Genomic DNA, 20,330 nt, shown 5'->3' with positions numbered 1-20,330 from the left:
TGGGAGCTCAGCAGTAACACCCTAAATAGCACCAGCCAAGAGCTGTTCCTTCCTAGGTGCGAAAAAAAAAGTGCGTTTTTCTCCTGTAAAGATGATTCAGCACAACCAAGCTGAAAATCTGGAGCCTGATCTGTTATTACAGCATTGCTTCCTTGTCTCAGAATCCCAGAATAGTTTCTGTTGGACCTTAAAACCCATCTCATTCCACCCCCTGCCATGGGCAGGGACACCTTCCACTAGACCAGGTTGCTCCAGCCCCCATCCAGCCTGGCCTTGGCATTTACAAATAGCTCTCATGTTCAATGTAGCAAGTTAGAAGTATTGTACTGTGTTGTTACAGCAAAATTAACCCCAGAATGGTGTTCTAGGGTCTGGCTGAAATACATCCCCAGCGTGATGGATACTGTGTTTTCCTGCTAATGCTCTTTTTTCATTAACTAAACTCCTTTGTAGTCTCTGCACATTAAGTCAGGTTTGTAAACAAGGTGAACAGGGATGTCAGCCAGTGTCTTACAAAATGAGCCTGGGGAGGAGGAGTATCTCATTTGACTGATGACAAAGGCTTTGTCATTTAGGATGATGTAGGTCATTGCTCTGGGCCAGAAGCAAACTGCTTCTAAGTGCCAGCTGGCTTTTAGGGGAGCAGGAGCTTTTCAAATGCAGGGTTTGGTGTGTCAGGAGAGCAGTGAACTCTGCAGGTACCACCATTGCCCTAGACTCTGCCTGGGTGTGCCCAGGGTGACTGGCACCACACCTGGACACAGTGGAACCCTAGAGCCAAAATCCCAGAGCCACTGAGGTGGGAAAATACCCCCAACACCATCCAGTCCCCGCTGTGCCTGATCCCCACCTTGTCCCCAGCCCAGAGCACCGAGTGCCACCTCCAGCCCTTCCCTGGACACCTCCAGGGATGGGCACTCCAGACCTCCCTGGGCAGCCCCTGCAATGCCCAACCACCCTTCCCAGGCAGGAATTCTTCCTGAAACAACTGGCGCAGGGGCTGGGTGCTTGGCGTGGGGCTGGGAGGGCTGCCAGGCACCTGCCACTGCTGCCCTGAGCAGATGGTTTTCCCCAGGAGGGCTGTTGGCCTTGCTCTGGGAGTGCACTTGAAGATGCAGGGCTGTGACAGTGGCAGGACCTGTCCCCTGCTTGCTGTGCCAGGTGACCCCAGCCCTGCTGTCCCCGCGCCCGCAGCGCCTCAGTGCAGTGCAGCCTGTCCCCGTTCTCTGCCGGTGTCACCTTTCCAGCGACCTTTAAAACAAAGCCTGGGGGTTGTCTCAGGGGGCGAGGGATGGGTTGTCACAGTGAGGGATGAGGCTCCTTCCCCTGGTGGCCACGGTGGCCCCGAGCCCTGCGGAAGGTGCCGGTGGCTGTTCTGCTGGTGCTCCGAGATCCCCGTGGGTGCCCAGACCTTGTGAGCTCAGAGTCAGTCTCCCCCTTAATTCCATCTTTGCTCACCAGCTTTTTGGGGCCGCATCTGGCTGCTGGTGCCTGGCCCATGGCTGTGGGGTCCTGTGAGGGCTGCACTGCTCTGCTCAGGACTGGGAACATCTCTGTGCACTCAGCCCAGCTCAGCCCCTGTTATTAATGCACTCTTGTGTGTTTTCATCAGCAGTTTAGATTGTCTCGCTGTGATAAGCTGCTACAGCAGTTGGAAGTTCTTATCTGTTTCTATTGCTTTCCTTATTTGTTTGTTTTCCTGGAAGAAGGAAAAGCTATTGCAGTTTCTCATTTTCTCAGTGTGCTTAGTCACAGCTCCTTGAGGCCAGGCCATTTGTCACAAAAGCTGAGATATTGAGAAAATTCAAATTTCCTGTGTGGTCTCGTATGGAAAAAATCTTCCATTTTTAGATTGTAGCATATTGAAAATATTCTTTCTTATTAAGTGTTTGCCATGTTCTGCTCTGGTCTCACCCTCCTACACTTACTCCATTTAGAAATGGATTTCTTCTGATCCCAAAATGTCCCTTCCGCTCCTTGTGTCCCAGAAAAAGGCAGAGGGGTTTGGTGGAAAATGTGGAGTGCAGGTGGAAATGTGGGATGCAGCACCTAGGAGTGAATGAGCAGGTCCTTGATCTCGTTTGCCACAACAGCTCAGGTTCCAGGAGGGTGTCCTGCTGTCTGTGACACGGCTGGGGCTGGCTGGGGTGGGCTGGCTCCACGTGGGTACAGGTACACGCTGTGCTGGGAGGAGGTGGGAGCTGCCCCACAGCAGAATCTGTATTTACTGCATGTTCTCTTTATAAATAATTATCTGCATAAGTGACCCCCCAGTATTTGGGTAATTTGTCAGGTGAGGGGACAAGGACAGGTCCCTTTTGGGAAGGGACATCCGAGCAGGGTTTTGCCATGGCTGTGGGAGGGGCTGCTCCTGAGGAGGCTGGCTGAGGATGGAGCTGTGTGCAGGCAGTGTTTCCAGCAGGGCTGGTGCTGGCAGGAGGCTGATCCTGTGCCAGCCACCCGACCTGGCTGTGAGCACATGGAGCCCCGTGGGCATCGGCCACATCCATAATGAATGAGGTATAATGTGTGGGTGCATTTTAAATTTATCACAGCCAGGAAGATGGTTCTGCTCAGGAAAGTGATGCAATGGGTGTCCTGGCAAATAAACACTGGGGGAGGAAATGCAGGGCTATTTGCAATGGAAATTGGGTTTGATTCAGTTTCACAGCCCCTCCCCTCATGCTGTTAAAGAAGTTTGACTTTGAAGTGAAGCCCCAGGAGTTGTTATCTGCTCAGAGGCAGAACAAACATTTTGCTGCTATCACCTCTTTGCCCTGTGCTGAGGGAAGCTGGCACTCCAGATACCAGCACTGCCATTCTGGGACCCAGAGTCCAGTGCCCAACATACCATGAATGGAGGGTTTAAATTTCTCTGCTCTATTTCTTTGGCTAAAGAGACAGAAATCCCAGAATTTCCTTTCCTGTGTGTCTCTTGCTGAGCTAGAGCCCCTCCAGGGCTTTCTGCCTGAGGTGTCTGTGCCTTCAGCAGCAGCTTGGCTTAAAGTCAGACCTAAGCCCTGGCTAAAGTGGCCACTGCAGCTCCCCAGGTACCAGGGACTGCTCTTGGGTCACTTTGTACCTGCACAACAAGGAGCTTTGTGCAGTGTTTTGAACATATTTGCTGTTGGATGTGGAGCATTTTCCCTCTCAGATGGGGTGATGGTTAAGTGGTTTCCTCTTCCCTCCGAAGTGAGTAAACTTCCAAACCACTAAGCTGGTGAGTATTGACTGACTCACCAATGGGATTAGCAGAGATCAAGCACATTATGTCTGGTTTTTGGACCTGGGCACAGCTTCCACTGGTGGGACAGTGCTGAGCTGCCGTGTGCCTGCTGAAAGCTGGGCTGGTTGGATGGTAGTGGAGTTAGGGAGAAGGGTTAATGCTCAGTTCCTGGCCGGTGCATGCCACAGAGCAGCAGCAGAGGGGCCAAGCCCACCTCTTGAGAGCCCCTGTTAAAGTTTAATTTTCTTACAGGCTCTTATCAAGGACCAAAGGGCATCTGCAGAGTGTTGGTGCAGCTCACGTTTTCCGGCTGAATCACCCTTGGGAAGTTCAAGTTAGAAATCACCCCTCTCCCCAGGCTTTATCAGGTTTTGGGGGTTGAGTACCGAGCAGAGCCTACGTGCTCAGTGGAACACTCTGCAGGTGGCTGGCAGTTCCCGAGGTTTAATCCCCCTTTCCCTTCCCTTCCCTCCCTCCCCGTGCCCCGCAGCGCTCGGAGCAGTTCCTGGCTCCTGTGCCCTTCCAGAGCCCCTGCTCTGCTGGGCTGGGAAGAGCAGCATCAGAGGCTGTGTGCTGTCACAGCTCAGTGTTTGAAACCCCACGGGCAGAGAGCTCGGCAGCCGCCCTGCGTGTCCCCGTTGCCAGGGAATCTGCTCGCCGTGCTCCGGCGGGGATGCTCGGCTGCTGTGTCTGGGAACAGCCGGGGAGGGAGCGGCAGCGCCAGAGCAGACACACGGACAGGTCTCACTGTCTGTCTGCCTGAGCGCTGGGGGGGATGTGGCCACCCTCTGGAGCTGCAGAGCCAGCCCAAAGGCACAAGGCTGAGAAGGCTTAGCCAGCTGTGTGTGTCGGGGTCCAGGCTGCAGGATGGGCTGGGATGTGGAGGTGGAAATCCTGGGAGCTCACAGCCACGCACGGCGCAGTGAGATGGCAGCCCCTGGTGGGGGATCACAGCTCCCACCCTCCGTGTCCCCACACCCCCCACCTGAGGCTGTGCAAGCACTCTGTCATGTCAAATCCATCCTCAGCCTGCTGGTCACGCGTACCAGAGCAGGTAAAGGAGGTTTGACTCCTTGCATGGAAAGGGTGGTCCAGGAGTGGACGCAGCTCCACTGAGGAGCGTGGAGGTGGCGTTGGCCTTCAGGCAAGGGCAGTGCCACTGCTGTCCCCTGCTCCTGTGCTGTGTGTGCAGCACGCAGGCCTGTCCTTTCCCCTTCTCATTACAGTAAATGAGCAGTCCCAGAGCTGTTTGTTGGAGGTTGACAGGGCAGCTCTGGTGTAGTGTGTGTGACAGTGCTGGGGGCAGGAGCGGCACCCTGGGCACCTTGGGACTCCTGCATTGCTCCCCCTGTGAGGCTGCTGGACGGGGACAAGGACCAGCATTGTGCCACTGCCGCTGCCGTGTCTTACAGCAGGGTATGGACAGGGCCAGGGGACTGGCACAGCCATGAGGGCACAGACATCTTTGGGATGAAATGCTTTGCACAGCAGAAGGTCTCCTCCATGAGCCTGGTGCTTGGGGTGCTGGTGAGACACGGGGGGCTGGGATGTGTGGGGCTCCTGCTTGCTTGGTTACCTTCCTTGCTTGCCTTCCTTGCCTTCTCCTGCCGTTGCATGGACGTGCTTTACCCAGTGCAGGTGAGCTGGCTGGCCAGGGGCCAGAGGAGGAATTTGGCACCCAGCTCTTGCACAAAATCACTGCCAAGGTGTGTTGATTGTTGGAGATGTCCTCTGCTCCTTGCTGATCCTGGTCAGGACCTGCAGGGATGTCCATGGCTTTTGTCCTCCTTGTGCTGGAGCTTGCCTGGGAAGGAGCTTGTCCTCCTTGCCTCTTCCCCTCATGAAAAATTCATCTTTGCCACCTTTGCTTCCCGTCCCGCAGTTCATTGACAGCATTCCCTTTCTCCCGGCAGGCCCGGCGTCATCACCATGCAGGCGCTCTCGGAGGAGGACCGGCGGCTGTGGATGGAGGCCATGGACGGCCGGGAGCCGGTGAGCAGGAGTTTTGGGCAGAAGGCAGAGGAAATCCAGGCGAGCTCTCGGGAGCCCGGGCTCGCTGCGGAGCCGCTGCCACGCAGCGCCTGCCAGCCCTCGAGGGAGCTGTATTATCCGTGGGGCAGCTTCTGCCTCCTGCCAAGAGAATCCTTTAATCCCTTGGTTAAATATTTGAGGTAATACTGTATCTCCCGTGCTTGGATTGCTTGGAGGTGCGGTGGAGAGGAGGAGGGTAGGCTTGGCCAGCACAAACATGCTGCTCTGCCGTGCTGAAAGGAAAACATGGCAAAAAGAGCAGTGGAAGAAAAGACGTTGTAGATTTCCAGGGCTTTTGGAGTCCTGCGGCTCCTTGGCAGCCGTTTCTGGGTCTGGTAGAGGATTGTAGGTTTCGTGTGAGCGGAGGAGTGTGGCCCCTCTTCTCCGTGTTTGCTCCTGCTGTGCCAAAGGCTTCCTCACCTCTGGAAGGGATTCTGGAGGTTTGCAGAAAACTCATTGTTGTTCATTTTTATTTTGGAATGCATTTGCAAACCTCACTGCCAGCTTGAAGAGCGTTGGCTGGTTGTGAGCGGGTCCCTCAGGGGGTGCTGGGGTCACGGCTTGGTGACTCTGTGTGGTGACTCTCCTGTGGCATTTAGGGCACTGCTGAGCAGCCAAGACAGTCTGTGGCCTCTGTGCCTGCTCATGGCCAACAGCATTTTGGGATATGAAAAGAAGCTGTGTGGAGAGCCAGAGCAGCCTGGGCTGTGACAGCCCTTGTGGCTTTGGAGTGGGTGTCTGCACTCTGGGCTCGAGCCAGGCTCTGGCAGTCAGAGCAGAGCCCATGCAGGGAGCAGGGTGTCCCACCCAGCACAGCCTGCTCCCACAGACCCCCCCAGATCCATGGAAAGGTTCTTGTTTGTCAGGAGAAATGTTCATTGGAGCATTCAGGTGAGGCATGGACACACGAGGCTGTTCTGTGAGTGCTGGAGTTGGTCAAGCGCTTGCTTTTGGAACGTGCAGCAGTTGGGAGATCGGGAGGCTGCGTGTGGGAGGTGCTGCCCTGCATTTCAGGGAAAGGATTGCGTGGTGGATTGCAGCCAGGTCCCAGCCTGGAGTCGTAGATCCATCAGGTAATTCAGGTAGGACGGGAGCTCAGGAGGTTTCTGGTCCAGCCTCCTGCTCAGAGCAGGTTGCTCGGGGCGTTACTGGTCGGGAGCTGAGATCATCCGAGGGAGGAGAGGGCACAGCCTGCCTGGGCTCCAGCCCAGCTGCTTCCCTGGCCTCCTGACCCCAAGTCTGAACCTCTCTTGTTTCAATTTACACCCACACAGAGAAGCTGTGGTTGCCCCATCCCTGATCCAGGTCCACGCTGGACAGGGCAGTGGGTAGGACTGGATGAGATTTAAGGGCCTTTCCAATTTAAACCATTCCATGATTCTCTGGTTCTGTGACAGCCTCTGCTCCCTTCTTCTGTCACCTGTTGGAAAGGGGCCCTTGTCTGGGAGAACCAGCCTGCTCCTCCACCCTTGGCTCTTGACCCCTGGGGCAGCTATAGTGGCACAACCCTCTCCAGCTCCAGGTGCCATCTGTCTTGATCCCTCCTAAAGAAAACCCTGCCTTGATTCTGGTGGCACCATTTCTTCAGAAACAAAATAGGCACTGTTGCTCCTAATCTGAATGGAGTCTTGTGCTCCTCCAACCTGCTCACCTGCCTCCCACTGCCCACCTCTGCTGGGAGCTGCTGTGGCAGGGATGGCAAAGCCAGTCAGCTGCCATGGGAGCTGCAGGAAAGCAGTCACCCAGCTGTGTGTGAGCTGCTGATGGTACCAGGGTGCAGCACAGGAGCACAGCCAGTCTGCAGAGGTGCACACACAGGTCTTGGGTGCTTGCAAAGAGCTGTGCATGCCAAAGGTTCTGTGGAGCAACCAGGACAGGACTGCCTGGATTATCCTGTTCCAGAATCTGGTCACGAGAACTCCTTCCAAACCACACAGGTGGTGGTGCCTGCGTGCTGCTGTTCTCCCCTATCATGCCCATCAGCTGAGGTGAGGGCAGCTGGCTCATCCAGCACGTCAGGGGCTGTGGCTGTGCATTAATGCCATACCTTGTGGCACTTAATTGCTAATGGCTTACACTGCCCTTCCAGGTGTGGAGTGGGAGCGATGGGAATGCCGCCTGCATGGAAAGGGATCCAAGAGACACTTTGCTGCTGAAGGTGGAGGGTGTTGACACATGAGGCAGCTGCTTGTCCTCAGCTATCCTCCTCCATCCATCAAAAATGCAGCTGTGGGCTGTTCTGTTTGGGTTCTTATCTTACAACACCAGGGTGCAGCATGTTATCTTCATGTTACCTATTCCAGAGGGATTTCCTTGAGCAAGAGATGAGGATTTAACCTTTGGACTCATAGAAATATCCATTCTATGCTTTGACTGTATTTCTGTAACCAAAGAACCCTACTGGAAAGAATGTCTGGTTTTCCTTTGATTTGACTGTAGAGTGTGGGGAAGGATTGGCACGGTGGGGATGGTAATTCCATGAGCAAATTCAGGCTGTGGAGAGATTAGCGCGGACTGGAGTTTGTTTCTTAATTATAATGAAAAAAGTAAACCCAAATGTCAAATTACATCTTAGTGAGATTTAAGCATAGAATGTGGCTGCATTAGCCAAGACATTTGTCACAACTTGAGAAGATTTACGCTGTGTCTCACAGTCAGCAGCCTCCAGACAGCCCTCATCACGCCGTTAACTCTTACCACTTGTTATTCATTTGGATAAAGCCCCCGTGTTGACTTTGGGTTTTCTTCCATGTTGCAGAGGCTGGAAACAGGAGAAACTGCTAACTCCATGACGGAGCAGTGGTGTTTGGTTTTGTTAAGATACTCAGGATCAGTTTCTTATGGATTTTCTCCTGTGCTGATGCAGTTTGCAAATGTATGTGGTGGAGGCCAGAGCGATTCTGAAACTTCCTTGGAACCTGAGTCAGGAATAAAAACTGTGTTGGCTGATGGTGGCTGTGCTGGGCTGAGGGTTTAGGAGAGGCACAAATTAGGCTGTGTCTTGTGGCAAAGAGCAAGGTAAGCATTTAGGTGAGGTTGTGGTGAATGAGTGTGGAGGAGGAGGAGGAGGCTCAGGGGGACCTTGTGGCTCTGCACAGTGCCCTGCCAGGAGAGGACAGCTGTGGGGTCGGGCTGTGCTCCAGGGAGCAGGGACAGGAGGAGAGGGAACCGCCTGAAGCTGGGCTAGGGGTGGACAGGGTGGGCACCAGCAGGAATTTCCCCATGGAAAGGGTGCTCAGGCACTGGAACTGCCCAGGGAGCTTTGGAGTGCCCATCCCTGGAGACGCCCAAGGAATTCCTGGCCGTGGCACTCAGAGCTCTGGGCTGGGGACAAGGTGGGGATCAGGCACAGCTGGAAGCCGGTGGCCTTGGAGAGCTTTTCCCCAGCGGTGCCGGAGCCGGGGCCAGCCCGGAGCCGTGGCCGCTCCCCACTAGATGGCGGCTGAGACCGGCCCCTCACGGCACCTGTGCCCGGGGTGGCACCGCGCCCCGCACACCCGGGCCCCCTCCGTGCCGGGCAGCGATGTGACCCGGCCCGGGCCCCCGGGTCCCCTCCGTGCCCGGGCGGCGGTGTGACCCGGCCCAGGCCCCCTCCGTGCCCGGGCAGCGATGTGACCCGGCCCGGGCCCCCGGCCTGTGGGGCTGCTCGGGCTGGGGACAGCGCTCGCCCTCCCGGCTGTGTCCCCAAACTCACAGCCCCAAACCTCCTGTGTTCCTGCTCTGTTCCTGCTCTCTTCCTGCTCTATTCTATTTCTCCTCTATTTCTCCTCTGTTCCTCCTGTTTCTCGTCTGTTTCTTGTCTGTTTCTCCTCTGTTTCTCCACTGTTTCTCGTCTGTTTCTCGTCTGTTTCTCCCCTATTCTCGTCTGTTTCTCGTCTGTTTCTCGTCTGTTTCTCGTCTGTTTCTCGTCTGTTTCTTGTCTGTTTCTCCTCTGTTCCTCCTCTGTTCCTCCTCTGTTTCTCCCCTGTTTCTCGTCTGTTTCTCGTCTGTTTCTCGTCTGTTTCTCGTCTGTTTCTCCTCTGTTTCTCCCCTGTTTCTCCCCTGTTCCTCCTCTGTTCCTCCCCTGTTTCTCCCCCGTTTCTCCTCTGTTTTTCCCGTTTCTCCTCTGTTTCTCCCCTGTTTCTCCTCTGTTTCTCTGCCTCCCCCTCCTGCGGCGTGTCCCCTCAGGGTCTGCTGGCTCCTCCACATGTGCTGGGTGCCACGGCCGCTCTGGATGTGCCTCTGGAGCTCCCCGTGCCCTGCTCCTGTCCCAGTGCTCCTGGTGGCACACCTGTCACTGGTCCTGGAGCTGCTCCAGCCCTGCTGCTGGAGATGCCACCCGTGTTGGTGTGGCAGTGACAGCAGAGCCCAGCCCCGCATTCTTGCCCAGTGCACCTCTCACCTCCTCCTTGGATATTGCTTCTGGGAATTCTTTCTGAAATTGCTTTTCATTTTCCTTGTCTAATTATACAAAATGGTGAGAGATTTATTTCCCAGTGGAAACGCTGTCTTGTGAACTCACTCCAGTGCTTTCAACCTCGGCATTTTTGTCATTTTGGCTCATTCAAAAAATAAATTCCCTTGAAGGACTTCAGTCCCAGTGTGGCTGCAGGAGGATGGATAGGCACCCACTGCTCGCCTTCCCAACCCCTTGTGCTGGGACTCAGTGGAGCTGCAGATCTGCTTTGTCTTGTGAATTCATTCCATCTCAGTTATCAGAGATGGTAGAAAAAGCCTCACCCAGAGCATCTTTGAGCACAGACGGTGTCTGTGGCCTGAGCTCTCTGCACGGGGAGCCCGTGGGCGAGTGCCGGAGCGATCGCCGTGTTCTCTGCTCTGCTCTCCCCAGGGTCTGCTCCCTGCCTGCCTCCTCTGTGTCTTTCCTCACAGCCTTTTTCGTGCTGAGCTTTGATTATGTTCTCAATCCCCCAGACATGTTTCTGTCAGCTTTCTGGAAAATATGTTTTTTTATGTGCTCTGTCTTGCAGGTTTTCATGGCCTTCATCCTGCCTGGGTTTGTTTGCTTATAGGAGATTTCTTTTGTTGTTTTCTATGACCTGAGTCATTCCTGTTGCTGCGTCTCCATCTCCCTGTCTCTCTCTTTAGTGAACAGAACATTTTTTCCCCACTCTACCCACTCCTAATGTCTAAGTTTCTATTGTTTACTGCTTCTATTTGCCTCTGCTCTGTTCCCCAGCCCAGACAACCCAGTGAACTTTCCCTGAACTGGAGCTCAGTCTCTCCATGCTCTGGGGGCGTTAGTGCCACCCCTCGGTGCAGGGAGCCGTGGTGATGGTGAGTCCCACTGGCACCCAGACTGGCCCAGGGGAGCCCCTGCTTGGATTTTTTTGCAGCCCACAGCTCAAGATTATTGCCCCAAAAAATACTTTGTCCTTTTTGGGGAAAAGGTAGTAGCAGAGGATCCTCAGAGAAGCACGGTCCATGCCATGTTCCATGTTAGTTCTTGGATCACGTGCTCTTGCTGCTGCTCCCTCCTTCTCCCTCTCCTGTTTGGTAACCCTTTAAGCCTGTAATAGCAGTAACTTTACATGGAGTTTGTAAGCTTTTATTTTGCTTCTAAAGCACTTAAGCCAGTGAGGTCTTAAGCCTTGACTTCAGGCTTTTATTCCTGGTTCCAGCAACTGCTGCTTCAGTGGCTGACGGCTCTCCCAGCTGGCGGGGTTTGTCCTCTACTTAAGAAGTTGTTTCAGAGAAAAATACTTAGAGAAGCATTATAGATAATTTTTAAAAGAGGAAAGAGCCCTCTGGATTGCTTTTACACACCTAAAAGTGCTGTCCCACCCAGTTCTGGCAAGTCAGTGACCTCTTGTTCCAGCTGTGCTGTCGGGGTGTCCAGGAGCAGAGCAGTGCTCCTGTCTCTGGTGTGAATACCTCACTGTGTCTGTAATGCATTCCTGCCTCTTCCTTGGGGCCTGTGCTGCAGAAATTGGCTGTGGAAGTTTGGCTTTGCCTGGACGCTGGGCTGGCTGGTCCCAGGACATCAGATGGGTTTTGCTCTCCTTTTGGGAGACGTTGCCTCTGGTGGGGACCCAGTGACAGCCACTTATCTCCTGTCACTGCTGATAACCCCGAGAGGAGCTCACAGGGGTCAGGGCTGGGGATGTGAGTGTGGGTCCTGGTCCACAGGGCCACAACACACATCCCCACCTGGTCCACAACACACGTCTCCTGCGTGGGACAGCCACCAGCTCTGCTGCAGGTGTGTTCTTGGGTTTTGGGTTCAGGCTGGGGGTGAGCGTGGTGCTGAGGGCTGCCTTGGGTCTGTGGGGTGCCTGGGCAATGGGGATAATCGAACCTGGATTGCAGCACAGATGTGGAACAGGATGGAGCAGCTGCTTGCAGCAACTTGTTTGTGAGCCTGGGCCCAGAGAGGTGAACCAGCCCCAGGGCAGGGAGCAGGGAGCAGGTGCTTGCATCCAGTGATTTCGTGTCGTGGTTTGGTGGGAACTTGCTGTCCACCCTTCAGCCGTGCTGGCAGCCTCAGCAGGGAGGCACAGAGCCTCAGCTGGAGTGACAGAGCAAAGAGAGCATACTCACTTTCCTTTCCTCTCTTTATCACCTCTGCTTTGAGTTATTTGATCAGGCAATTCAACAAACATGTAGAAATTCAGGGAATAGCTCCATGTTGGGAGGACAAATTTCCCTGCCAATTTAAATAGACTATTAGAGTATTGTTTCCTACTTTAAATTAAAAATTAAAGTAAATGGTTCATGCTTCAATGGCTCGCAAAGCCAGCCTCTTCCATTATTTCCTCCTTTATTGGGTCTTACATTTGGTTTTAAGCAGTGATTCACTGTCCTGCTGCAGACCCACTACCTTCCCTCACCCAGGGGTTTTTCTTCTCCCAGCTGCAGCCCCAGAAGAAGGTCTTTGGACTCTGTAGTTTTGATAATTTTATTTCTGAGTTCTCCCTTGGTTTGTCATTCCTGGCAGATCTGTGTATGGACCTGGGCTCTGCAGGATCAGGAGCAGGATTGGACCAGGAGCAGGATTGTATCAGGAGCAGGACTGGGGTCAGGAGCAGGACTGGATCAGGAACAAGACAGGTCAGGAGCAGGACTGGGATGAGGAGCAGGACTGGATGAGGAGCAGGACTGGGATCAGAAGCAGGACTGGATGAGGAGCAGGACTGGGATCAGAAGCAGAGCTGGATCAGGAGCAGGCAGGCTGCAGGCTCAGGCCATGGCAGGGTGGATGTGTCCCATGCTGTCTCTCAACCAGTGTTTGTTGGATGGTGGAAATGGTGGTGGGGAGTGCTGGCAGCCCCTGGGGTGGGTGCAGGCAGGGCTGAGGGTTTCCCAGGGAGGTTATGAGTGTTGTGGAATTTCAGGTCCTGTCTGGAGAGGGATAAATGTGCTGTGCTGCTGCACTTTTGGAGAGGGACACCAGGAGCCTTTAAAGCCCCATTGGGCTGGCTCCCAGGTCCAGGAAAGAGCCTTGTGCCACATCCCAGGATTGGTCCAAGAAACCTCTGCAGCCACCCTGGGCTTAGAGAAGTCTCTCTGGGAGAGGAGGGGTGGGACTGTGTCCCCTTTGTGCTGCTTGCCCCAGAGCCTCAGGGTCTGTGCTGTCCCACAGGTGTCCCCAGGTGCAAAAGGGGGATTGAAAGGGGTCTCACCTCAGGGATATCCCAGTCCTTAAAGCTCCAGGGAGTGGTGATTGAGCCAGTCCTGGCACAAAGCCACCACCCTTGTTCGGAGCACCCAGGCAGTGTCAAACCTCTTTCACAGAGGAGGAGCGCCAGGCACGGCTGTGTTACAGTTATTTTAAAAATAAAGATGACACTGTCATTTAAAATTAGGCTGGTTTTGATGTGTTGAGAGCCCGTGTTCGTCAGCAGACGTTGGGAGGAGGAAGGGCGTGTGTGCTGGCTGGGGCTGGCCGGGCTCCAGGCAGAGCTGCTGGAGGAGGATGTGCAAGTTGTTGCTCAAGCATCCTAGAAAACTTGGGGGAAGCTTAGAGCGGTAGAAGTTTTCACTTTTAATCAGTTATTTGAGTGATCCCAACATGTCTGCTTCGCCGGACCCGCATAAAAATGCTGCTCTGGGAAACTTTAGGCGCTTTAGTTATTCCAGAAATGCATTTTGTTGGAGCAGTTGACCTTTAGCTGTGTTATTCCGAGGCTGCGCATCTGACACGCACTGCTCCCCTCGCTCCCACACAGCCCCCAGAGTGGCTGCTGCTGCACTCCCTGCTCTGGGTGAGCCATGGGAAGCTGACAGTTTGAGCCAGGTAATTTTTTCCCCAGTTCTGACCCAGGTGATTGTTTCCTTGGGTGACAAACACAGTTATATAACTGCGCTGAGCTAAGCAGCCCAGCTGGCTGGCGGGGAGCCCGGCTGGCCTCGGCTCTGGAGGCCCTTGGGAATGCCTGCACTTGTAATAAAATGTGGGCTTGTTTTTAATTACAACCATCCTTTAGCTCGGCTACAGGAGAGAGACAGAAGAGCAAGACCCATCTAGGGGATTCAAGTCCCCCAGGTGCTTCATATTTGATATACTTTTCTGTCTTCTGATCAGGGTATAAGTTTGAAGCTGAAATTTATGTTGGAAGGAAGGAGCAGGAGAGAGAAAGGGGGACACGAGGTGGGAGATGACTCCGACTGTGATGAACAGTAGGTTGGGAGGAAAGGAAGGAAGGAAGGAGCTGCCAGGGTCCCTGGCCACCCTCTTCCAAATGAACAGCTTCGTCTGCATGACATAAACCAGCATTTCACAGTGGGTTTCTGCTGCCCTGCCAAGTTCTCCACTTGGGGAAGTAAGGCATAATTTTCCCTCCCCTCCTGCTGCAGAGAGGTTTGCAGGGATGTGGGCTGGGAGAGATCATACTCCTATCTATATCCTTCTGGCTCTCAGAGCAGGGAAGGTTATTTCTAACCACAACACAGTGTAGTCTAGCTCTGAAAATCCTGCTTGTAGTACAAAAACCTGGCTCTCAGACAGAAATAGAACAGGGTTGATAAGGCAGAGCCAGAAACAAGGGCTGATTTCATCAAGGTTGCCAGGTGTCCTGCTTTTAACAAGGAAATAGGCTTTTTGTACATGAGCTTTGCTGGGATGCTGCTCCAGGGCTGTGTCCCAGTGAAGCAGCTCCGCAGTGCCGAGCTCAGGGGCAGGTCTGGAGGGTCCACCTCCCTCTTCTCTTCTTCCTTCTCTCCATTCTTGCTCTGACCCCTTCCCTTCTGTTGCAGGGGCGGGGTACAGGGTGCCTTCCCTGCCCCAGGCCTGTGCCAGCTCTGGGGGATCTCGGGGTGCCAGAGCTCCAGCCCCTCTCTGGCCATCCCTGTGCCCGTGGAGGGCCCTGCAGGACAGGCTGGGGACTGTGGGGACACAACCAGGCACATCCCTGCTGTCCTGGTGAGGAAGGCATCAGGAGAAAAGGCTTGTTCCTTCTGTTGCAGGCCAGTTGAGGTGGGGAGAGGGGTGTGTGGGATCCCCAGCTTTCCCTGCTTGGGCAGGGCTCTCTGTGAGCTCTGGGGTGCTCGGGGTGCTGCAGCCACCCAGCAGCAGCTGAGTCAGTCAGGGTGGCTGGACTCCAGCTGGAGCACTGCTCTTCAGCCCATTTGCCCTTATAAAAGGGTTGCAAAACACCCGTGTGGAATGTCTGTGCTCCTCCTGCCCATGGCTCCCCAGACTGTCCCAGCGTGGCTGGGAAGCCACTTGGGCTACCAGTTCTGAGGGAATGTCATATCTATTTATACCCCTTGGGCTTGTGCATCTCTTGAGCTGAAAGTTGAAAGACTCATTCCTGGCTGTTTTGAGGATTTCTGAATATGAATCACAAGGAAATTGCATAACACTGCAGCATTTCCTCCCATTGCTCTGGACCTTGCAAACACCCCGCTCCCCCAGGGAGACCAGGGAACTCTGGCAGGACTGGCCCATTCTGAGAGTCCAAATGGAAAATCTGGCTTGGAGGGAAGGTCCCAGCACCAGTGAAGGGAGTGTGAGGTGGAATCTTCCACGCCAGGGCATGGAGTTGAAATCCTCCTTCGATGGAGATCCCCCTCTCTGCAAACCAGGGCTGCTGGCTCCTGGTCTCCAGTGCTTTCCTTAAATCCCTCTTCCCTCTGAGCAGCTGGGCAATCCTTTCCTCTGGATTTTAGCCATTGGGCAGAATTTCACGCCAGTGTTGGAATTTGTGGGATTTTGGGAACTGTGCTGATCACTGTGCAGCCTCCAAGGGATGCAGCTTAGGTTGGGTCATTTTGGATTTTAAACTTTAAAGGAAAGTGAATGAAACTTAAAATGAAGCAAGTGCTAGAGGAAATCATAGCCCATGTCTTCTGAGGTTAATGAGCACCATGGGCAACAGCCTGACCCCTGAAATGAGGAAATAAAAATAAAATTACTCAACATCATCTTTTTGGAGTTCCCCTTCCAACCCCCAGCTACTTCCTTTTCTTTTCCCACAGCCCAGTGTCATCCCAAACCACTCACGGGTGTTTGCTCTCTGCACATCACGTGTGCAGTTTGTTTAGGGTCAGGTTGGAAAACTGACGGGTTAAACTCTTCCTGATTTATCTGTGCACAAGCAGAAAGGGCATCAGATGGTGAAGAGTGGCTGTAGGACTATTTTAGGCTCTTGGTGGTGTCTGAAGGGTGTTTCAGGCTCTGAATGGTGTTTGAGGGATGTTTAAGGCTCTGGATGGTGTTTGAGGGATGTTTCAGGCTCTGGATGGTGTCTGAGGGATGTTTTAGGCTCTGGATGGTGGCTCTTGGTGGCTGTAGAGGTGTTTCAGGCTCTGGATGGTGTCTGAAGGATGTTTCAGGCTCTGGATGGTGTCTGAGGGGTGTTTCAGGCTCTGGATGGTGTCTGAAGGGTGTTTCAGGCTCTGCATGGTGTCTGAGGGGTGTTTCAGGCTCTGAATGGTGTTTGAGGGATGTTTAAGGCTCTGGATGGTGTTTGAGGGATGTTTCAGGCTCTGGATGGTGTCTGAGGGATGTTTTAGGCTCTGGATGGTGGCTCTTGGTGGCTGTAGAGGTGTTTCAGGCTCTGGATGGTGTCTGAAGGGTGTTTAAGACTCTGGATGGTGTCTGAGGGGTGTTTCAGGCTCTGCATGGTGGCTCTTGGTGGCTGTAGGAGTATTTTAGGCTCTCAGCGATGGCCATCAGTGCTTGTGGAGGTGGTTTAGGCTCCAGATGGTGGCTGTCAGTGGCTGTAGGAGTATTTGAGGCTCCAGATGGTGTCTTTCAAAGGATTTCTGATGAGGAAAATCCATAGCTGACGTTTGCACGGTCCACAGCTCCAGTGTGGGGTGCGTGGCAGTGGCAGGACTGAATTTAGAGGGGGCAGGAGCAGGTGCAGCAGCTGCATTGCTGCTTCTGCCCAGGCTTTGGTCCATGAGCAGCTGGGGACGTGGATCCAGGAGCCAACACTCCTGGATCACAACCCTGGGTGTGGGTGAGTGACCCCCAGCTCATCCCTGGGCTCCAGGGGAGCAGGGAGCTGCCTCCTGGGCTGTGTGCTCCTCCACCACACCCTCGAACATCTCAGAGCTCTTAATCATCCCTATAAAACCATTTCCTCTGCAAAACAAAGCATGTATTTGGTGAAATGTCTCAGCAAAGGAAATAACTGGTTCTTTGATGAATTATCTTAAATATCAAGTTCATAATTGAGCATAGTGCAAGTGTCAAAGTAGTCATGAGTTGTAACTGCTCTCATAAAATTTATCTTTCTGGATTACTTACAGATGCATCTTGGAATTTTTCAATAATAGCTTGTAAAGGCCTTCTTTAAGCTTCCAGGCAGCAATTATCCTGCAGGAATGAAGCAGCAGTAGCTTCTGCTAAAAAAAATTATACAATCTGGTTTTGTTCAAGATATTTTACCATCTACAGTAGGAGTTTAGAAAACTAAATACAAGACATCAAGGTCTGTAAGTTTTGTACTGTCTCAGTGTATATTTTTTCTATACACATCACTTCTGAAACTGCCTGGGAGGATATTTTGGCTCTGGAAATACAATCAAATGGGAATAATTAGTGAGAGCGAGATGTAAAAGCATGGCAGTGCTGCAGGGCAGGGATTTGTCTCCACGTTAGTCACTATCCCAATTTTGGGAGTTTTATAACCCAGCCTGTTCCCACACGTGTCCATGGGCCACAGGCCCTTCACCTCCAGCAACGTTTCTTCCCTCTGATTTCCCACCCTTTGTCAGTGACTAATACTGGAAAGTGAAAGAAGCTTTTTTATTTCACGAGAAGCTCTCAGGGTTTAGGGCTGTTTTCTCCAGAGCGTGTTAACAACAGGAAAAACAGCGTGTGGGCATCAAAATACCCTCATTTAATGGTGTTTTATTGTCTGGGGGATGTGTGTGTCTGCAGAGCTCCTGCCTGCCCTGTCCTGGGCACAGCTCCCACGGGCTGTGTGCTGGCTGCTGTCACCCTGGGAGGTGGCACTGTGCTGTCCCTTGGTGTCCCCTGGCCCAGGGCTGTGCTGTGAGGCAGCCCCAGCCAGCCTGGGCATGGCAGTGGTGCAAATACAGCTGAGAGAGAGGGTGAGGATGGGGGAAATGAAATCCAGCACTTGGCAGTTGTGTGGAAGAGGGTTCAGAAGAGCTTTTCCAAGGTGCTCCCAGCCCATCTCTCCTGGGACAGCCCTGGGCTCGGTGCCATGTGTGTGGTGTGGGGAATAGCAAGAACCTCTGTAAAATTCTGCCCCCTTTCCCAGGGGGAGGTTGGTCCATGGACTGACTCATGTGTACGAGGCTTAATCTTCAAATGCATCTTCTGCTTTAAGCCCTGCCTGTTACCAGAGCTGTTCTGGAAGGATGGAACATCAATATATCATCCCTGGGGCCAGGCTGGGCAGGAGCAGCCTTTGCCAAGGCACGAGCCCAAGGGGTTGCCAGCAGAGCAGGGGTGACCCTTGGGCCACTGCAGGAGCCTCACTCCTGGACCTCTTACACAGCAGCCCTTTCCTCAAACTTGGAAACCTTCTCTTACCCAGAGAAATCTCCCTCTAAAAGAATTGAGGCAGAACAGGAGAAGTGTTTCTTGGAAAAGGAAGGGATATTGCAGACTTGGGGCTTGGCTGAAACCCTGCTGGTGTGGAGTTGTGTTAGTGGATTAACAGAGACAATGGATAAAAGGTTTGTCCTTGATGACATGGGTGTAGGGTGGCAGTGTCTCTGTGTTTTATGGTTGCTGTTGACCTTTTTGTGAAACTTCCCTCTTGCTGTGTGCACACTTTGCAATTAATGGCAAAGGCATATTGTGTTTCCTTGTCTGCCCTTTTCCCTTGTTTTAAGAGCAGTCTCTGGTGATAACAAGCTCTGTTGTTTCATGGATCCAGACTGGAAGAGCAAATGTGCAGGCAGAGGATGTCTCTGGAGCTGCTGTGCTAGGAGTTGGAATGGTTTAGGTTGGAAAGACCTTAAAACTCATCCTATTCCACCCCTGCCATGGGCAGGGACACCTCCCACTATCCCAGGGTGCTCCAAGCCTGATCCTGTGCTGTGTTTAGTGTTACCTGTGCATGGGGGTGAGCCAGGGCACGAAATCTGTGTGTGATCCCAAGAAAGGGCTGTGTGTCTCTCAAGTAACAGCTGAGCCCCCAGTCCCTGCAGTGAGCCCTCAACAGAGGCACTGAATTTGGAGGGGAACTTCCTTAGGGAAGGCTGACTGTGGTGGGGCACTGCTGTCAGGGGAGCCTGCGGGTGTTTTCCTTCCCTCTTTCTACTTATTTAATTTTCTTGATATAAACATTGTTCCTAGAGGAAAACTCACTTGCTGACTGCAGCTGGTTTTGCTGCTGAATCATCCCCCGCCTGCCAGATGTGCCTGATGGGTTTTCTCTGCAAACAATCATCTCTGCTTGGTCTCGTGCTACGTAGCCAGGTGTCCTGGGAGGGGGAGAGGGAAGGTGCTCCTCAGTCCCTGCCCACAGCCCGGTTTTGAGCTGCTCCATTGCATCTGTGCTCCCCTGAGCACGTGCTGGGTGGTGGAGCTGATCCAAGGTGTCCTGCCGTGCTCCGGCTGGTGCCCAGCTCAGCAATGGCCTGTGTTTGGGTGACCTCCAGGGAAGGGATGTGTTTATGTGCCCTGCTGGTGGCATGCCCTGTGACACACAGCCTTGCTGGGTGTTTTTGCTGGTGGTGGCTGTTGGGGCAGCACGGTGAGCTCTGCTGTGCCTGGCTCTGATCCTCTGAGAGCATCCCAGGCAGCTTCCCAGCCTCGCCCTGCAGCTGGAGCTCCTGGGAGAGCCCAGAGCACCCCGGGCTCCCTGCTGCTGCCAGGGGCTGGGGTGCCTGCAGCAGAGCCCTGCCTGCAGCCTCTCCCCCGTTGCTGGGGGTGTTGCTATCAACATGGCCTTTGGAAGCTCGCCCTGCCCGCTGGCTATTTCGGGAGGCAGCATGTGATGCAGGCAGCTCCCCTTGCCAGGGCTCCCAGCCCTGTTCCCCACAGCTTCACCAGCCTTGTGTCCTGCTCAGTGGACAGTGCCCCCTTATCACAGCCAGGATGCTGCTGGGATGTGTCTGTGTGTTCCTGGTGGCACTCTGTACTTCTCCAGCTCAAGAGGTTAAAATGGTTTAGAATAATCCTTCAGTGCTCAACGTGTCTGAGGGCTGATCTTCTTACAGCTGCTGTTGGTATTATCCTGGGCTTTTAAAGTGCCCTCACATCGTGATTAAAGCCTTCTGCCAGTGTTTTCCCTTTTTATTGTATCCACTGAAATGCCACTTTACTCTGCAGCAGCCAAGCTGTGGTGGGGTGGTGATTGGGGTGGGAGGAGGAGGAGGGTGGATGTTAGAAGGCTGGAGAGGCCTGGGATGGAGTCCTGGAGGTGGCTCTGCTGTGAGCAGTGCTGGATGCATTCAGTGCCTCATCCTGCTGCATTCTTGTGCTCTCTAAAGTAATGACATTTCTTTTCCTGTCCTCCTCTTTGCCTGACTCGTTTGCTCAGGCTGTACCTGCTCCCTGCCCCAGCTGCACCTACCAGAGTTCCTGTAATGCCCAGAAGGGAATTGGCTGCTTTGCTCTAATTTATACCCTCTGGATGTGTCTTTCAGGAGAGGAGTCAGAATCATGGAACAGTTTGAGTTGGAAGGGACCTTTAAAAGTCAT

At 53.5% G+C, this 20,330-nt stretch overlaps 1 protein-coding gene across 6 annotated transcripts in view; it reads left to right on the top strand.

Annotated features, from left to right (window-relative positions):
* The window catches only part of ARHGAP26 (Rho GTPase activating protein 26), a 103,028-nt gene that overhangs the window by 30,022 nt on the left and 52,676 nt on the right, over nucleotides 1–20,330 (top strand). For all 6 annotated transcript variants that reach the window (XR_005952128.1, XM_041397608.1, XM_041397606.1 and 3 more), the window contains exon 11: nucleotides 5,140–5,218. Coding sequence is in view for 5 of the 6 variants with exons in the window: in XM_041397608.1 (XP_041253542.1) it covers nucleotides 5,140–5,218 (79 nt within the window). In the remaining variant the exon portion in view is untranslated. The remainder of the gene's footprint in view (nucleotides 1–5,139; nucleotides 5,219–20,330) is intronic.

This window comes from Onychostruthus taczanowskii, unplaced genomic scaffold (genome assembly GCF_017590055.1).
Source record: "Onychostruthus taczanowskii isolate IOZ18803 unplaced genomic scaffold, ASM1759005v1 scaffold14, whole genome shotgun sequence".
In the NCBI taxonomy this organism is placed as follows: Eukaryota; Metazoa; Chordata; class Aves; order Passeriformes; family Passeridae; genus Onychostruthus; species Onychostruthus taczanowskii.
This window is presented reverse-complemented; position numbering and strand designations above follow the sequence as displayed.